This window comes from Leptonychotes weddellii, chromosome 9, assembly GCF_054177405.1.
Source record: "Leptonychotes weddellii isolate Sample4059 chromosome 9, ASM5417740v2, whole genome shotgun sequence".
Classification (NCBI taxonomy): Eukaryota; Metazoa; Chordata; class Mammalia; order Carnivora; family Phocidae; genus Leptonychotes; species Leptonychotes weddellii.
The window spans coordinates 32,471,702-32,490,689 of NC_138377.1; the positions used below are offsets into that span (position 1 = coordinate 32,471,702).

Here is an 18,988-nt window from a genome sequence, read left to right on the forward strand (position 1 = left end):
TGTATTCCCTCTCTCGCTGTGTCTCTCTCTGTCAAATAAATAAATAAAATCTTTAAAAAAATAACAATAATATGTATTTTATTTAATTATTCTTTTTTTCTAAGATTTTTATTTATTTATTTGTCAGAGAGAGAGAGCACAAGCAGGGGGAGCAGCAGAGGGAGAGGGAGAAGCAGGCTCCTCACTGAGCAAGGAGCCCAATGTGGGACTCGATCCCAGGACCCTGGGATCATGACCCGAGCCAAAGGCAGATGCTTAACGACTGAGCCACCCAGGCGTCCCTAGTTATTCTTTTTTTGACATTTGCATTGTTTCTATTCTTTCATGTTATAAATAATGTAAAGAATATCTTTGTGTATGAATGTTTAAATATTTATTTCCTTATAATACATTGCTAGAAAAGTTGATATAATCTATGTTACCATCTGGTATTTATAAAATTGTTAGCACTGAGCCATCAATTTTATTGTCATATTTTATTTTCCAGATTATTTTAATAATGCATATCTTTTTTTAAAAAAGATTTTATTTATTTATTTGAGAGAGAGTGAATGAGAGAGAGCACAAGCAGGGGGAGTGGCAAAGGGAGAGGGAGAAGCAGGCTTCCTGCTGAGCAGGGAGCCCGATGCGGGGCTCCATCCCAGGACCCTGGGATCATAATCTGAGCCGAAGGCAGATGCTTAACCGACTGAAACACCCAGGCGCCCTTAATAATGCATATCTATGGTGAAAAAATATTTTACGTATGCAAGTATTACTGTCTGCGGTTTATTAGCCTAGAGTAGATCTGGTATGCTAGTGTGGAACACCACCTTAAAGTACAACTTCTTTATTTCAATACTGTTGATTTCTGCAAAGGAAAACTCTGGGACTAAGAATTCGTGGACAGATGAGCATGGCAAGATGTCCAGACAGCTAGAGAAAGACAACGGGAAACAAATGTTATTGAATATTCAGCAAAATTTACAGATTGCTACAACTCAGGGACTAGAGGAGAAAATTCAGAAACTTCAGAAACAGCTCAGTGATTTGAAATTGTCAAATAAAAGTATGAAAATTCAAATTACAAGAGTAAATGTCCTTAAGGTAAGTAAAGGAAGTGAGGCTTTCAAAAATTCTCTTCAGCTTTGGTCTGTTATTATTTTAGCTGCATGTTTCTTATTGAATTTTTAAAAAAACAGTAAAATGGTTTTATATGCACACATGAGTATATATAATATTAAAGCATATAGGATAATAAAATTAGATGCATGGACATCTACCACTTATCTAAAAAAACCAGAGTAATATCAACCACACCAAAGCCTATTCTCTTTCCTACTTCTAAATGCTAGGATTCTAGAGTCCTGGTTCTTTTCATCTTATTTTGGTCTTTCAATAAGAAAGTAAATAGTAAATAGTTAAACTTTTATTCGTTTTTGGAGGCTCCTCTTTGGATCTTCTCCATATCAAGCTTCACTTGTAGTATTTCAAAATATGTTTTATGCCTTAAACCAAAGGTGCACTAAATACTAATGGATCAATTTTTTTTTTTTGCCATTTTATCAGCAATATTTATCTTGCTTCAAAGCCAGTTATTTTCTCTATTTCTGAATTTGGTTAACAGAGGCTATTAACACTTTTGAGGACATGAATACTCATTAAACCTCTTTAAATCCTAAGTGCCTAGTTTATAAAAGTGCTCAGTGACTGTTATTGAGTATGATGGTTGAGAAATGTCCTCTTAATTCATAAATTGTGGAATTTTCTTTCTTTTCTGTATATCAGATCTTAAAAAAAAAAAAAGAAGAAGAAGAAGGAAAAGAAGCATGGGTTATATCATGCATCTTGTCTTTTATTTAGAAGAGATCTAATTAGTCATCTCCCTTTCCCCCAACCTTATACCCTCACAGAACAAAACAATTGAAAAGCTCAGGCAATCTTTAACACAAGTTGAAGCAATGAAAGGGAAGGCAGTTATGAAAACAGACAACTTGAAAACTACATTGGACTCTGCCAAGGAAGAGGCAAGAGGGGACAAAGAGAAGGTCCATCAGCTGTTAGACACTGTCACTCCTGAGTTCTGCACAGCAAATGATAAAGTTCCAGGACAAAAACACGAGGTTTGTTTTGTTCATTATTATATCAACAGTCTTTGAGTTAAAGTGATCAACACCCATCTCAACTTAGACTCTTATCTAAGCCAGACAAAAAGGAGTTTGTTGGCTTATGGAATCAAAGGTGAGTTAAACAACCAGACCTCTGAGGGGGCAAGAGCTGCACTTGGACCACAGGATCAGTGCCTGGAGCCTTCTAAAGCTTTTCTAATCATCTGTGTGTGTCAGCTTGCTTTATGTTTAGAGAATCTGTGACAGGAGAGAGAGTCCCAGGAAAGGGTCTAAGAAAGCTCAGCTTAGGTCAAATGCCTATTCCTGGTGAATCCACAGTAGCAAGGGGCAGCATATATGATTATCTTCACTTAGGTTTGCATACACATCCTCTGATTAACCAATGACAAGAGGAAAAAGATGTCCGAGAATGGAAGTTCAGGAGAAACCATGTGTCTGGGGCTGAGTCAGTTCCTAGGAAAAGAGGGTAGTGCTTCTAAATTTGCCTAGATTTTCACTACATTTATAAAGCAGGTGTTGTAAGAGAATTTTTTTTAAAAGATTTATTTATTTTAGAAAGAGAGAGAATGAGGGGAAGGACAGAGGCAGAGGGAGAGGGAGAGAGAACCTCAAGCAGACTCTGCACTGAGCTTGGAGCCCGATTCGGGGCTCGACCTCACAATCCTGAGATCACGACCTGAGCTGAAACCAAGAGTCAGATGCTTTAAAGGACTGGGCCATCCAGGTGCCCCTCAAGAGAATTTTTAAAAGGCTAACTGATAATTTGGGGCTACTGTGGAATTATATGCCACATCTCTATTACTGGTAGCTTAAGATATATGTAACTTTTATCAATTACCTTAAAAGATTCTTGAAACATAAAATCATGATATTATTTTTGTTTTTTTCTCTTTTTAAACTTCTGCATATTTATATTCTTGTTTTTATTCTTCCCAATATCCTTACTATATTTTCAGTCAGATCTCTTCTCCTTTGGGTACTCTGTAGTTGACTCTTTGCTTCTGAGATGACTTTGTCTTATTCTTGCCTGAGTTCAACCACCACATCTTCCTTATCTATAAGGCATATTGGATGTCATTTTTTGGTCCATTTGTATTTTGAATTACTACATTTCTGATTCAAAATAGAGGTATTCCTGTCCCCCCATGTCTGCAAATCCTTGTTTGAAAACAATTTTAAAAGATTTTATTTACTTATTTAGTTGTGAGTGAGAGAGAGTGCACACATGTGAGTGGGGTAGGAGCAGAGGGAGAGGGACAAGCAGACTCCATGCTGAGCAAAGAGCCCATGGAGGGGCTCAATCCCACGACCCCATGACCTGAGCCAGAAATCAAGAGTCAGACACTTAACCAACTGAGCCACCCAGGCGCCCCTGAAATGTAATCCATATCAGGTATTGTGTCAAACATGTTTCTTTTGCTCCGTGGCAGTGTTTTGTTTTTTTTTTTTTTTTTTTTGAGGGGGGCAGTATTTTCATCTCCTGACTAGTTTGGATGATGCTCTTTTCTTCTTAAAGAAATTTGGAGGGATATTACTTGCCATTTATCTATACACTTTAAAATCCTTTTAATTGGGGTGCCTAGGTGGCTCGGTTGGTTGGATGTCTGCCTTCGGCTCCAGTCATGATCCCAAAGTCCTGGGATCAAGTCCTGGGAATGAGCCCTGTGTGGGCTCCCTGTTCAGTGGGGAGTCTGCTTCTCCCTCTCCTTCCTCCTGCTCCTTCCTCTCTCTCTATTAAATAAATAAAATCTATAAAAATAAAATAAAATCCTTTTAATTGCCCTGCCCTCTCAATTTCAGGTGTTTCTACTTTAGGGTAGTTACAGGGCAGGGTTTACTTACTTGGTTTCTTAACTCAATACTACCCTCTTGTGTTGGCACAGTGAGTGCAGTTTCTAAAGTCTTACATCAAGCCTTTTCTGTTGCGGTGGGAGGTTATATGATACCCGGTTCTGCAGACTCTTGTTTATAGAAGTACCTTATTTTCCACTGTTTAGCTTTTTTCTTTTCCTTTATCTCCAAACCTCCAAGGAACATCTCACCCTTCCAAGTATCTCCCTCTCCCCTCAGAAACCTTGTCCTTCAGAACTGCCATTTTTGGGAGTGCCTGGGTGGCTCAGTTGGTTAAGCATTGGACTCTTGGTTTCAGCTCAGGTCATGATCTCGTGGTCATGGGATGGAGCCCCGCGTCGGGCTCTGTGCTGGGCTTGGAGTCTGCTTCAGATTCTCTCTCCCTCTCCCTCCGTCTCTGCTCCTCTCCCAGCTCACTTGTGGGCACGAGCTCTCTCTCTAAAAATAAATAAATAAAATCTTAAAAAAAAAAAAGACTGCCATTTTTGATCTCATGTGCTTCTAAGCCCTTTTCTTTTCCTTCCCACTTGCCAGTTTTCTGACCCACCAGGTTGTAGACTTCTCAGTATTTCCCCATTTATATATTGTCCTGTTTCTGGGACACCACTGGAAACCAACTGCATCCTCCAGTGTGGGCTCAGGAGTGGCCTCTGCTGGTTTAGGATATTTATTTCCCCACTTATACGCAAACTGAATTCTGTGATATTCTCTACTTATGCTTTAGATATGATTTGTGGGTGGTTATAACTGCTTTCCTTAGAAGATCACTATGGTTTTGGGAGGAGGAGTGGAGAGATGTTTAGGGGACTACTATTACCATACAGCAAATCCAAAGTCCAAAAAAGAATTTCCTTAGGGATGAAAAACAAGCAGCAGTAAAATTAGGTTTAGTCTATAAAGTGTAAAAATAAAATCTTAAAATGAAAAGGACATTTTTATTATTTTTAAATATATATATTTAAAAGCTTTTTTTTTTAAAGATTTTATTTATTTATTTGACAGAGAGAGACAGCTAGAGAGGGAACACAAGCAGGGGGAGTGGGAGAGGGAGAAGCAGGCTTCCCATTGAGCAGGGAGCCCAATGCGGGGCTCGATCCCAGGACCCTGGGATCATGACCTGAGCTGAAGGCAGGAGTTTAACGACTGAGCCACCCAGGCACCCTGAAAAGGACATTTTTAAATAAAGAGTTCTTGTAAGAGAAGAGACCATATTTCTAGCTTAAAAATATAATTTGAATGTAGAATACTACATTTCATAAAGAAATGTTTAATAAGACCACATTTCTGATACCAATTTCATTGTACACAATAAGTAGGTGACCAAAACTAATGATATATCTTTTTTTTTTTTAAGATTTTATTTATTCGAGAGCGAGAGAAAGCACACATACGAGCAGGGGGAGGGGCAGAGAGAGAGGGACAAGCAGACTCCCCGCTGAGCAGGGAGCCCAATGTGGGACTCGATCCCAGGACCCTGAGGTCATGACCTGAGCCAAAGGCAGCCTTTAACCGACTGAGCCACCCAGGCACCCACTAATGATATATCTTATGTTTTTGGTGGTTCTTTGTAGCTTTCTGACTTTTGAGAAATTATTATGAAGATGTTGGGATTTAACATGAGAACAGCTGACAAGGAAATCATCAATCACCTAAGGCTTATTATACAAGATTATGAAGCATCTAACAAATCAAAGATTGCATCTGATTGTGAGACTGGACAGGATAATAAATAAAAAAGCTCTGTCTTCATTGCTGCCAACAAGAACACAGAAGATATAGACATCTCCTCCAGCATCTTGAATTGGCTACATTATGAATAAAATGCATTGGGAATTTTTCACTTGAAAAATTCTCTCCTTTAATATTTGGCATTTAACTCTTCTTGGTCATTATCTTGTTCTATACATTTATTTATGGTCTAGTCTAAATTGTTACTTATAACATATATCTAATTATATTATTAACTGTATTTTAAGCAGGATATTAATTAGAACTTGTGTTCTTAGTTGGAATATTTATATTTATAGTTAACAGACTATTTCTAAAATGAACAGTCCAGAATAATTATTTTAAAGTCAGCTGATCAGCAACCTTAATTCCCTTTTGCCATGTAGCCTAAAATACAGGTTCCAGGGATCAGGACATAGACCTTTTTGGGGAGCCATTATTCTGCTGACCATAGCTCACATCTACCCAAATTGAATACACATATATTCCTACCTAATAGAAATGTGTATATATGAGGCACCTGGGTGGCTCAGTCTGTTAAGCCTCTGACTCTTGATTTCGGCGCAGGTCATGATCTCAGGGGAATGGGACTGAACCCCGTGTTGGGCTCTGCACTCAGTAAGAGTCTGCTTCTCTCCCTCTGTCTCTACCCCCCTACCCCCCGCTCATGCTCTAACATAAATCTTTAAAATAAACCATAAAAAAGAGAAATGTGTATATATATTCTACAAAAAGATACTTCTAAAATTATTCATGGCAGCATTGTTCATAATTGCCCCAAATTGTTAACTGTCCAAATGACCAAAAGTAGAGTTAACTATGGCAACCAGATCCACTAGTTAAGTAATAAGATCTCCTTCACTTGTGGGACAGGGAGAGGTCAACTGGAATGAGGAATTTTCTTAGGGGCCAAACTAGAAAGTGACTCCAGGTCTAACACTGGGGATATGGCAAATAGAGGACAGCATGAGTTTGAAGAGAAATGGTAAATTTATGGGGCTCCACGTGGCATGCAGTAACTAGTGGCCTGTAAGAAGAACTTAATTCTTGTTGCACATCTGTTGTTAACCAACCTCAAATTTTAAAATAAACCTCAAAATTAGGAAATGTGGTCTGCACTTCTGACTTGTGACTCGGGTTTCAGGCAGCTCCAACTGCCCTAGCAGAAACATTTTTCAGGTCAGATTAATGGAGCTTGTTGCCCCAGGACGGAAGCCAGCAGGCACAGCCAGGCACTTTCTGTCTGGGGACCGTTCCCTCGAATGCAAGGTGCCATTTTCGGGCGTGAAAGGCTGAGACAATTTCCTCCCTCCTAGCCTATCTGCGGTGTCCTCTTCTGCAAAAGAGGAACCATTAGGACGTGTACAGCCTACTCTGAAGGCCCGCCTGCGGCCCAACACACCGCAGCGACGAGAGCGGCTGCTTATACGAAGACCACGTGCCTGGGCAGGATTCCCATTCGAGATTCTTCAATGGATGCCGCCAAACTGCAGGTGCGATCCCCGGCCGCGCACCACAGCCCAGTCCCGGCCTCCGCGACCGCTCAGCGAGTCCGCGCTACTGCGCCTGCGCCCCGTCCAACTAGCCGCGCTCGGGCGGCTCTGCGGGGCGGAGACGGAAGAGGCTCGCAATTGGAGCGGTCGACGGGCATCGCTGAAGGCGGAAGGGGGCGAAAAAGCCACGGGGGACCTTGGAGGTGACTCGCTGGCAGAAGTCATTGGCTGGCGGAACACCCGTTTCAGATCGCGCCTCCGTGCGGGGCGGGAAACTAGCCGAGGGGGGAGGTCGGGCCTCGCGAGTCCAGCCCAGCGAGGGGCGGTGTCGCGGGAGGACAGTTGCGCGCGCGCGGGAGCGGGGCGCGGCTCCTGGGCCCGGCCGGACGCTGGCGCCCGCGCGCTGGGCTTCCCCGGGAGAGTTCTGGCGGGAGTTCCGCGCGGGCGTGCTCTGGGTGGCGCCCACAGCCCCGAGTTGGAGGGCCCAGGTGGCGCCCGTCACCGTTTTAAAATCTCGGGTGACGCCTGCTCGGCCAGAGTCGGAGCCGGCGCGCTGTTGTAGGCCCTTCTGAGCTGGGGCGCCGGCGGCTCCAAGTGCCCGGGTGATCTCGGGGTCGGTCAGTGCGGGGAGGGTCGTCAGCACAGCAAGCCTAGATTTTGTCAGCTCCCCGCGCAGATCTGGGGTTGGAGGGGACGCGGGCCTTATGTAAACTAGACGCTGAGGGACCAGCGAGGGCGGACACTCCCTCCCGCAGGCGTCCACTCTGCATAGTGAGATGGGGCTTTTGCTTGGGGAGCAGGACAGGAGGAGGGAGGCAGGTGCGATGCCTGTGAGGACTGACACTGCAGGCTTCGGAGTATGATGCTTTCTTTCCTGGAGGAACCTGGCTTCGTTCTTACAGCCCTCAGCTTAGTTATCCCATTACCGTTCTGACGATGGGTTGTTCAGGTCACTTTGGACTCGACCAACTATTGGTGTTTCTTTCATAAACCATTTCTTAAGATGATCTGATTGATAGCAGAGCTTACTTATTGAACTTCGTTCTTTATTTGGGGGTTTTTATTGGGATGTAGTTTACATAGCATAAAGTTCACCTGTTTTAAGTGTACAATTAATGATTGTTAGCATATTTACATAGTTGTACAACCATCACCATAATGGAATTAGAGACTCTTTGGTGATTTTTTTTTCCTGGTAATTGCCTTTACTATTCTCAAAGTTTGCACAAGTGGACATTTAAAGATACGGTGTAACATGAGAGACTGAAGATGTACACTCAAATTGTTATACATTAGTAGATGAAATTAAGAGAAGAACTGAAGCATATTTTTTCCTAGATGTTGCAGGTGGTGAAACTTGTGTATTGCAATCCAAAGAGACACTGTATCAATGGTCTCATTTTCTGAGGAATATGGGATAAACACTATTTTACAGATGAGGAAATCGATTTTGAAGGATAAATTGCCTAAAGCATCATAGCTGTGCCTAGGCTAAACCTCTGTCCTACATGCTTTATCTCTAAGTTTATTGCCTTTGCCACTTCATCAGCCTGATCTTCAATTATATTTATGTATGATCTGCAACTCATTCGTTTATTGAGCAAATAGAGTGATCAGTGTGCCAACAACAACATAAAACTGCTCTAGATGCTAGAGATACTGTAGCGAACCAGCTAAATTCCTACCCTCAATTAATATTCTGGTAGAGGACATGATGATCAATTAAAGAAACACTAATTTTAGATATTGAGACATGGCATTTTTTAAAAAGGCAAACTAAAAGTATAGGGAATGATGGTGGGAGGCAGGATCTGTTTTAAGCAGAAATCTGAAAGAAGAGGAAGTTGGGATCTAAGAGAGAAAGGATTTGGTTTGAGCAACTGGAAAGATGGAGTTGCAATTTACTGAGTTGAAATAAGGTAACATGTGGAAGGACCAGGTTTTTGGGTTGAGATTATGAATGTAGCTTTAGATGTTTTTAGATGCCTCTTAGACATCCAGCTGGAGGTAGGTATTTAAATCCATGAGATTGCAAGTGATTTGACCATTCCCTGGTTCCATGAGAAGGAACCAGGAGGAAAGATTGACAAGGGGGAGTCCAGTGTGTTTTGAGGGAAAGCAGGAGAGCATATAGCCTTGGAAGAAAAGTGAAGAAAGTGCTTTGTGGAAGAAGAGGTAATCGACAATGTGAAAAGTTAGATTGATTAGGTAAAATGAAGATTGAGAATGGCCCATCTGTAAGAGAATAGAAATACAGCTAAATAACATGGGTTTGAACTGCTTGGGTGCATGTGGATTATTATTTATTATTATTATTATTATTATTATTATTATTATTATTTGGTGGGCAGCAAAGCAAAGTTTATTGAGCGATAGTATAAAGCTCCCGAAGAAGGAGGGGCCCTGAGAGGGTTGCCCACACATGGATTTTTTAAAAAATAAATACAGTATAGCACTGTAAATGTATTTTTTCTTCCTTGTGATTTCCTTAATAATATTTTCTCTAGCTTACTTTATTGTAAGAATACAGTATATAATACATATACAGAACATGTTTAATCAACTGTTTATGTTATCAGTAAGGCTTCTGGTCCAAGTAGGCTATTAGCTGTCAAGGTTTTGGGGAGTCAGAAGTTATAAAAAAGTTATATGTGGATTTTCAACTGTGCAGGGAGTTTTGCCCCTGACCCCCTTCACTGGTCAACTGTACATAGTCTTTTGATACAAATGTTTATACTGGCAGTTACTACAGAAACAGTGTTTCCTCCTTTTTGAGAAGGTGGACATTTTTGCAACCTTTCTGAAGTGTGGTCTGATGTTATCTAAAATTTGCCAAGTAATTTCACTTGTAGGAGCTTATCCTACAGAAATGTTTATACATGTACACGAAGATATGTTTTCTTTTTATATATAAAGGTGTTTATCACAGCATTGTTGACGATTGGGGAAAAAAAATAAATTTTCATCAAAATGGATATAGTTTTAAAGGAAAGAGGTGCATCTGGGTGGCTCAGTCATTAAGCGTCTGCCTTGGGCTCAGGTCATGATCCCAGGGTCCTAGGATCGAGCCCCACATCAGGCTCCCTGCTCAGCGGGAAGCCTGCTTCTCCCTCTCCCACTCCCCCTGCTTGTGTTCCCTCTCTAGCTGTCTCTCTCTGTCAAAAAAGAAATGAAATATTAAAAAAATAATAATAAAGGAAAGATATTAGCATATAGATGTGAAATTCGCCGCCCCCCCCCCCAATTCAAATATTGAAACCCTAACCTTCAATGTATTTGGAAGTGGGACTGTTGGGAAGTAATTAGGTTTCGATGGGGTCTCAAGGGTGGGACCCCTATGATGGGATTAGTGTTCTTAAGAAGAGGAAGAGAGACCTGAGCTCTCTTCTCTCTGCCATGTGAGGACACTGCAAGCCATGAAGCAGGTGTTCACCAGGAACTGAATCAACTGCCACCTTGATGATGGACTTCCCAGCCTCTGGAACTGCGAGAAATAAATGTTTACTGTTTAAACTACAGTTAAGCTAAGTTAGTCTTTTTTTTTTTTTTTTTTTTTTTTTTTTTAGATTTTATTTATTTATTTGAGAGAGAGAATGAGATAGAGAGAGCATGATAGGGAGGAGGGTCAGAGGGAGAAGCAGACTCCCCACTGAGCAGGGAGCCCGATGCGGGACTCGATCCCGGGACTCCAGGACCATGACCTGAGCCGAAGGCAGTCGCTTAACCAACTGAGCCACCCAGGCGCCCTAAGCTAAGTTAGTCTTGAAGCAGACTCTCCACTGAGTGGGGAGCCCATGTGGGCCAGTCCCACAACCCATGAGATCATGACCTGAGCTGAAACCAAGAGTTGGATGCTCAACTTACTGAGCCACCCAGGCGCCCCCGACCACAAATTCTTTCCTACTGTTTCCTTCAAAGGGTGGTGGCAAATTTCCCTGCTCTTGAGTGTGGGCTGGATTTAGTGACTAGCTTTTAATGAGTAGAATATGGCAGAAGTGGAGGGATGTCAATAGATCATGAAGGCATCATGACTTCCTCCTTGCTCCCTCTCTTGGATCATTCATTTGGGTAAAGAAGAAGCAGAAGCAGCAGCAACTGTCACTAGGTGAACACCTTTCATGAGGACATAGCAAGCAGCGCTTTGGAAAGTCCTATGTGGCAAGAAACTGAGGCCTGCTCCTAATAGCCAGTGAGGAATGTTAGGTCTTCTGCAGTTTTGTTCAGCCCCAGTTAAGCCTTCAGATGATTGTATCTCCAGGTGACAGCTTGACAACAATGTCACAGGAGATACTGAACAGGATCACTCAAGTAAAGCATTCTCAAAATCCTGTTAGGTAGTACATGTTTGTTATTTTAAGTCATTATGTTTTGGGGGTAATATAAGCAGCAATAAATAACCAATTCTTTGTAAATGTTACATTCTCTTGTTTTCTCTTGCTAATAATCATTAGCTTCATTCCTGAGAAAATCAATTTTCTTTGCCTTAGTTTTATCATATATAAAAGAAAATAGTTGGACAGTCCTTCTCAACTTTGTCTTCACATTAGAATTACCCAGCCAGCTTCTAAAATATATATGCTAGTCCCCACCCCTAGATCAGCTAAGAGAAATCAGAACTCAGGGTAGGGCCCAGTCATGTGTATTTTTTAAAGTTCTCTTTGAGATTCTAATATGAAGGCTGGTTTGAAAACTTCTAGATGACCTTTGAGCTTTCTCCTATTGATTCTGTTATGACCAATATGTAATTGGGACATTCTTTCACTTCTGTAAAAGCATTTCCCTGGAATTTTTGAGGTACATAATCTGCCTTAGGAATAGACAATGGGATTCTTATTTATGCTTCTTCCCTGAAGGGGTAAGTATTATAGAAGAAAAAAATTTGACCTATTTTAAGAATTTCACAGAATTACCCAAAATACGATTTTCCCATTTGCTGGAATCTGCTTTTGGTGGGTTCATATTCTTAATGCTTTTCTAGTACTTGATGAAATTCACATTGTGTTTTCGTCTTATTAATCAAGAAAGTAAAGAGCTGCAAGTCTTACTGGATCATTTTTAAAGTCCCCATGCTCTTCTTTTTGGACTTTTATGAGGTGTTCACCTAGTGACAGTTGCTGCTGCTTCTGCTTCTTCTGCTTCTTCTTCTCCCCCTCCCCCCCTCCTTTTTTAGCTTCTTCGATGTACAAACATTCTGCCACTCAGTGCAAACATTCATTTTGGAGACATCAAGTCTCCTAGGATTTACATTGGATTTGGGGTTTTCTCTTGTACCTGACATGGTAAAAATTTGTGGATTTTAACTTTCTATGTAGATCAAGCCATAATATATTCTTCTAATGTGAAGTTTTGATAATTCCTATGAACGTGTAAAAATTAGGAGTAAGAATTACATACTAACCTAAAATCACAGTAGAATAATTGAGTTACACTACTGTTTTCCCATTTTTACTACAAGATGCCAAATAACTTTCATTTTATTTTTATAAAGTTGTTTGGGAAAAGAGTACTAACATAATCTCTATAAATAACAAGCTGATTGTAAAATTTATATACAAATGCAAAGGACCTAGACTAGCCAAAACATCTTTGAGAAAGAGTAGCAAAGATGAAGGATTAACAGTACACGATTTCAATATTTATTTAAAGCTACAGTAACTATGCTTTGAACAAAGTTCCAAGTCTGTCCAGCTCATTTTGCCCCATCTCCAGGAGGCACAAAGGGGATTAAGGGAAACATATGCTCAGGCAGAAATTTTAACTGACATTGTATTCATTCTATGTATCATGTAAAGGAAGAAATTATGTGGTTGAATATTAGATTTGCTAGTTTCACTGTGTGTTGAATGTTATATAAAAGTCATGGACATCTTTATAAATGCCTATTGATATTATGTAAAAATCATTTACTAAGTAAAAAGAATGTTTTCAATATCTTAATAAAATTTTATAGTTCATGAAAAAATAAAGGTATAATAACTAACACAGTGGATATTGGCATAGAAATAAATAAAAAGATCAATGGAATGGAATAGAAAGTCCTGAAAGATCCAGACATACATGAATATCTGTTTTTTTAACTTTGTTTTTGTTTTTGTTTGTTTGTTTTGTAAAGATAGAAGGGCAATTCCGTGGAGAAAGAGTAGTGTTTTCAACAAATGATCCCGGAACAATTTGGTCCATCTGCCTAAAAGAGTGCACTTTGATCTGTATCTTGTACCCTATGCAAAAAGGAACTAAAAATGAATTATAAACCTAAATCTAAGAGCTAAAACTATAAAACTTCTAGAGGAAAATATAGGAGAAAAATTTTTTGACCTTGAGTTAAAGACTCCTTAGATATGATATCAAAAGCATGACCCTTAAGAGAAAAAATTTGATAAATTGAACTTTATCAAATTAAAAACATTTTTAAAAAGATTTTATTTATTTGAGAGAGCAAGAGAGAGATCACAAGCACGGGGGAAGGGTAGAGGGAGAAGCAGACTTCCCGCTGAGCAGGGAGGCCAATATGGGCTCAATCCCAGGACCCTGGGATCATGACCTGAGCTGAAGGCAGATGCTTAACTGACTGAGCCATCCAGGAGCCCCCATCTTTTCTTTGAAAGACAATGTTGAGAGCCTGAAAAGACAAGCCACAGATTGAGAAAAAATATTTGTAAATCACATCCGAAAAGGACTGGTATATAGAACTTGTGAAGAATTCTCAGAACTTAATAGCATGGAAACAAACATACCAATTAAAAAGTGGACAAAAGATTTGAATTGACATCTCACCTAAGAAGTTGCACAAACAGCAAATAAACACATGAAAAGTTGCTCAACATCATTAGCCATTAGGGAAATGCAAATCAAAACCACAATGAGATTCATTAATTAAAGTGGCTAAAATTAAAAAGACAGCTTAATAGAGATAGAAATTTATTTTTCTGCTACATTAAAATCTTGAGTAGGCTTGTCAAGGGCCAGTTACAGCTCTCTATGGTGATAGAGAATTTGGCTGCTTTTCTGTTAGGACTTCATGATCCAAGACGGACCCAAGGCAGCAGAATTAAGGACAAAGAAGAGACAAAGTGCCTATCTTAGTCCTATCTCTTAAGGAAGAGTCCTGGAAGCTGCCAAATAACACTTCCACCCATACCCTATTTGCCAGAAATTAGTAGCAATGTAGCAACGCCATCATTTTTTTTCTTAAAATTTCATCATTCCACCAGTGTTGGAAGAGGGAGAGAAGGACTGGAAGCAGGTCCTGTGGGGTGGACTCTGGAGAAGACTCTGTAAAAAGGATTCTTCTTAGCCCATGTCAGGTTTCCAGCTCCTTCAGCTGTCCCCTCCTTGGCAGGAAGGGCTAGGTTGACTGAGATTTTTAGGCTTAGGACTTCCTGCTTGTCTTGTAAGTTACTGAGAAAAGTTTGTTAAAATCTGCACTTATGATTATGGATTTTTCTATGTATTAGTTCTGTCAACACTTTTTAATTGTGAAACAATTGGCACACAAATTTAAGATTTTTATTTTTCTGTTGAATTGCCCCTTTTTATCATTATAAAATCTAATCCTTTATTTCACGTAATACTTCTTATCTCATGGTCTACTTTGTCTGTTATTAACATAGCTAAGCCACATTTCTTTCAGTTGGTGTTTGCATGACAATTTCCCCCCTTTTTTATTCAACCATTCTGTTTTGTTATATTTAAAGCATATCTATTATAAATAGCATATAGTTGAGCTTTGTGTTTTTAAATTCAATCTTATAATCTTTGCTTTTAAATTCGAATGTTTAGGCTATTGATGTTTAAATTCTGATAATGTTGGATCTAAGTCTACCATATTGCTGTTTATTGTCTATTTTCCCCATCTGTTCTTTGTTCCTATGATGGTTAATTTTATGAGCCAACTTGGTTGAGCCACAATGCCCAGATATTTGGTCAGATATTATTTTAGATGTTTCTGTGAGGGTGTTTTGGGATGAAATTAACATTTAAAGTGGTGGACTTTGAGTAAAGCATTGCTCTCCATAATGTGGGTGGGCCTCATTCACTCAGCTGAAGGCCTATTCAGAACAAAAACTGACCTCCCCTGTGTGAAAGCAAATTCTGCTAGCAGATGGCCTTGAGACTTGAATTGTAACATTGGCTTTTCCATGGGTCTCCGGCCTGCTGGTTTGCCAGGCTCTATAATTGCATAGAACCAATTTTTAAAAATAATATCTTTTCCTACATATATACACACATCCTATTCATTCTGTTTCTCTGGAGAACACTAACTAATACAGTTTCTTAATTTTTCCTTTATCACTTACTTTGAATTGAGTATTTTTATTTTATTGTTGTATTTTTCTTTTTGTATTTTAATAATATACTTTTGTTATCTTTAGTGATTACCCTAGACCTAGAGATGTACTTGACTTATGATCACTTACTTTAAATTAATACTTTTACAATTTCTGCTCCTTTTAAGAAGTTTATTTTTTCACTTTAAACTACCCTACACCCACAATACTATTATTATCGTGTAGTTTTACAAATTTAATAAATCTCACAAGATGTTATTATTATTGTCATTATTAACTGCCAGTACTGATTTCTGTTTCTCTATACATTTACCGATTCTGGTGCTCTTTATTCCTTCCTACCATTGTTATGTTTCTGAATGGGCTAATTTTCCATCAGCCTGAAGAATTTCATTTAGTATTTCTTATAGCACAGTTCTTATAGCAGTGGATCACTTTAGTTTTTTTTTTTCCCTGAGAACTTCCTTATTTAATCTTTTTTTTTTTTTTTTTTTTTTAAAGATTTTATTTATTTATTTGAGAGAGAGAGAATGAGAGAGAGCGAGTACATGAGAGGGGGGAAGGTCAGAGGGAGAAGCAGACTCCCTGCCGAGCAGGGAGCCCGATGCGGGACTCGATCCAGGGACTCCAGGATCATGACCTGAGCCGAAGGCAGTCGCTTAACCAACTGAGCCACCCAGGCGCCCTTCCTTATTTAATCTTAATTTTTGAATGGTATTTTCTTTTTTTTTTAATTAATTTATTTATTTGAGAGAGAGAGAGCAGGAGGTAGGGGCAGAGGGCGAGAGAGTCTTAAGCAGACTTCATGCTGAGCGCAGAGCCCAACATGGAGCTCAGTCTCACGACCCTGAGATCAGGACCCGAGACAAAACCAAGAGTTGGACACTTAACCAGCTGTGCCACCCAGGTGCCCCAAATGGTATTTTTCACTGGGTGTAGAACCCTAGGATAATAGGTTTTCCCACAGTACATTAAAGATGTTATTCTGTTATTTTCTGACTGCTTTAGTTTATGTTAAAAGTCAGTCCTCAGGGGGTGCCTGGGTGGAGCAGTTAGTTAAGCATCTGATTCTTGGTTTCAGCTCAGGTTGTGATCTCAGGATCCTGGGATCAAGCCCCACATCAAGCCCCAAGTCCAGCCCCATGTCCAGCCCCTAGTCAGGCTCCACACTCCACATAGAGTCTGCTTGAGATTCTCTTCCCCCTCTGCCTCTCCCCTGCATGCTCTCTCTGTCTCTCTCTAAAATATATTAAAAAAATTTAAAAAAAGTCAGCCCTCAGTCTTGTTGTTGCATCTTTTTTTTTTAGAAGATTTTATTTATTTATTTTGAGAGAGAGAGTGTGTGTGTGTGAGTGGGGGAAGGGGCAGGGGCAGAAGGAGAGAATCTCAAGCAGATGCCATGCTGAGCGTGAAGCCTGATGCAGCTCTCTATCCCACAACCTGAGCCCAAAATCAAGAGTTGGTGGCTTAACTGGCTGAGCCACACAGGTGCCCCTTGTTGTTGCATCTTTGAAGGTAATGTGTCTCCCCCGCCCCATGGTTGCTTATAAGTTTTTCTCTGTCTTTAACTGTAAACAATTTGACTGTAATGTGCCTTGGTATGGTTTTACTTATCTTTATAGTGCCGAAGATTTTCAGAGTTGATTGAATCTGTGGATTGATGTCTGTCATCAGGTTTGACAATTTTTTAGTCGTCATTTCTTCAATCCTATTGTTTCTCTTTTTTTATTCTGACACTCTAGTTACAGATATGTTAGATCTTTTGAGTGTGCCACATGTCTTGAATGCAATTTTTTAAAAATTATTTTTTTTCTGTCTGTGCTTCAATTGGGTTATTTATTTTGATTTGACTTCAAGTTCATCAATCCTGGTGGCTGTGCTTCTAAGACAAAAGAGGACAGAAAACATGGAAATAGGACTGAAACTGTAAACTAGCTCTAGAATAAGGAGATATTACCATTCCTTACCATTCCCTTTGGTATTCAAAGCAACATGGGAACATAATTAGCTGTGTATCTAAGCTATTTATATATATGATGACAAAGCAAGTTTTTATGTATGTCATTTTTTTTTTTAAAGATTTTATTTATTTATTTTAGAGAGAGAGCACAAAAGGGAGGAGGGTCAGAGGGAGAAGCAGACTCCCTGCTGAGCAGGGAGCCCGATGCGGGACTCAATCCCGGGACTCCAGGATCATGACCTGAGCTGAAGGCAGTCGCTTAACCAACTGAGCCACCCAGGTGCCCTACGTATGTCATTTTTTTAATTGCAATATAGTTATTTTCAATTCCATTCTCCTTCCTCAAATCCAATTAATGAATCCCCTTTGGGAATTGTTGTGGTAGAAGTACTTTAGTCCATGTGCAATGTCCTGACCATCACAATATTATCCTAGTATTTAAGCAGACACTTCTACCCAAATGTTCTCTTGAAAGGATGGTTTCTGAAAAGATTCCTCATGGAGATATTTGTATGACCGAACAACTATTTTCATTAGAAATCCATTGTCTGTCTGTCTCTCTCCCTCTCTTTATGTATGATGTATTTCTTTTTATTATTTTAAGTGACATTTGAAAGTTATTTGAATTCTTTTAGTCTATTGATACAGGGTACATCTGAAAGAGAACAGGCAGAGTGAAAAGAAACCATTCTAGATCTGTTGGCAGATGTGAACAGATTTGCCCCCTGTATGAGTATGAAAAGAGAAGAAGATACCATTGCAGCCTGTAGAAGCTGAAAAAGGCAAGGAAATAAACTCTCCCCTAGAACCTCGGGAAGGAATGCATCTCTGTTGACACCTTGACCTTAGTTTGGTAGACTTGTGTAGGACTTCTAACCTACATAGCTGTAAGATAATAAATTTATATTGTTTTAAGCCACTGAGTTTGTGGTAATTTGTTACAGCAGTGATAGGAAACCAATACACCTTCCTTCACTTATCCCTGCAACCACACATATTTTTAGATTATAAGGACATGTAGTTGGATATAATGTCCTGCCAGAAATGTTGACTCAAAACATCCTGCATGATGTTGCCTGGTTGTTTGATTTACCTTTTTGATAAACAAACAAACAAAAACAGGGTTGTTGTTTTTTTTTCTTTTCTCCTTCTCCTTCTTCTCCTCCTCCTTCTTTTCTTCTTCTCCTACCCCTCCTCCTCCCCCTCCTCCCCTCCCCCTCCCCCTCCTCCCCTCCCCCTCCTCCCCCTCCTCCTCCCTTGGCCAGCTGTAGAGAATGTGACTATTGATCTCCCGGTTGTGAGTGCAAGCCCCACACTAGGCATGCAGCTTACTTAATTAAAAAAGAAAAAAGAAGTTACCATGAACATCGCGTGATGAAGGTAAGAACATGTTTTGATTGACTTTTGAAGAAATAGGATTTTTATTACCTTGTGTTACTCCAGGAGCTAATTGCTAAATGTTGAGTAGTTTGTTGGTCCTCTTCTTAATAGAGGATCACAGGAAACAGTACAGCATGGTCCACTGGAATCCTTTCTATCTTTGTGATTTATGGAGAAAAC

The 18,988-nt window shown here is 39.9% G+C and overlaps 1 protein-coding gene and 1 long non-coding RNA gene across 2 annotated transcripts in view; both read left to right on the forward strand.

Annotated features, from left to right (window-relative positions):
• The window catches only part of LOC102740835 (uncharacterized), a 22,802-nt gene extending 20,664 nt beyond the window's left edge, over positions 1-2,138 (forward strand). The window contains exons 3-4 of the mRNA XM_081829704.1: positions 859-1,086; positions 1,893-2,138. Coding sequence (XP_081685830.1) covers positions 859-1,086; positions 1,893-2,138 — 474 coding nt within the window. The remainder of the gene's footprint in view (positions 1-858; positions 1,087-1,892) is intronic.
• Positions 2,139-7,294: 5,156 nt separating this feature from the next.
• Positions 7,295-18,343, forward strand: LOC115936936 (uncharacterized). The gene is made up of 2 exons (XR_014148422.1): positions 7,295-7,383; positions 17,568-18,343. It is a non-coding gene; the product is annotated as an uncharacterized LOC115936936 (long non-coding RNA).
• Positions 18,344-18,988: the final 645 nt, after the last annotated feature.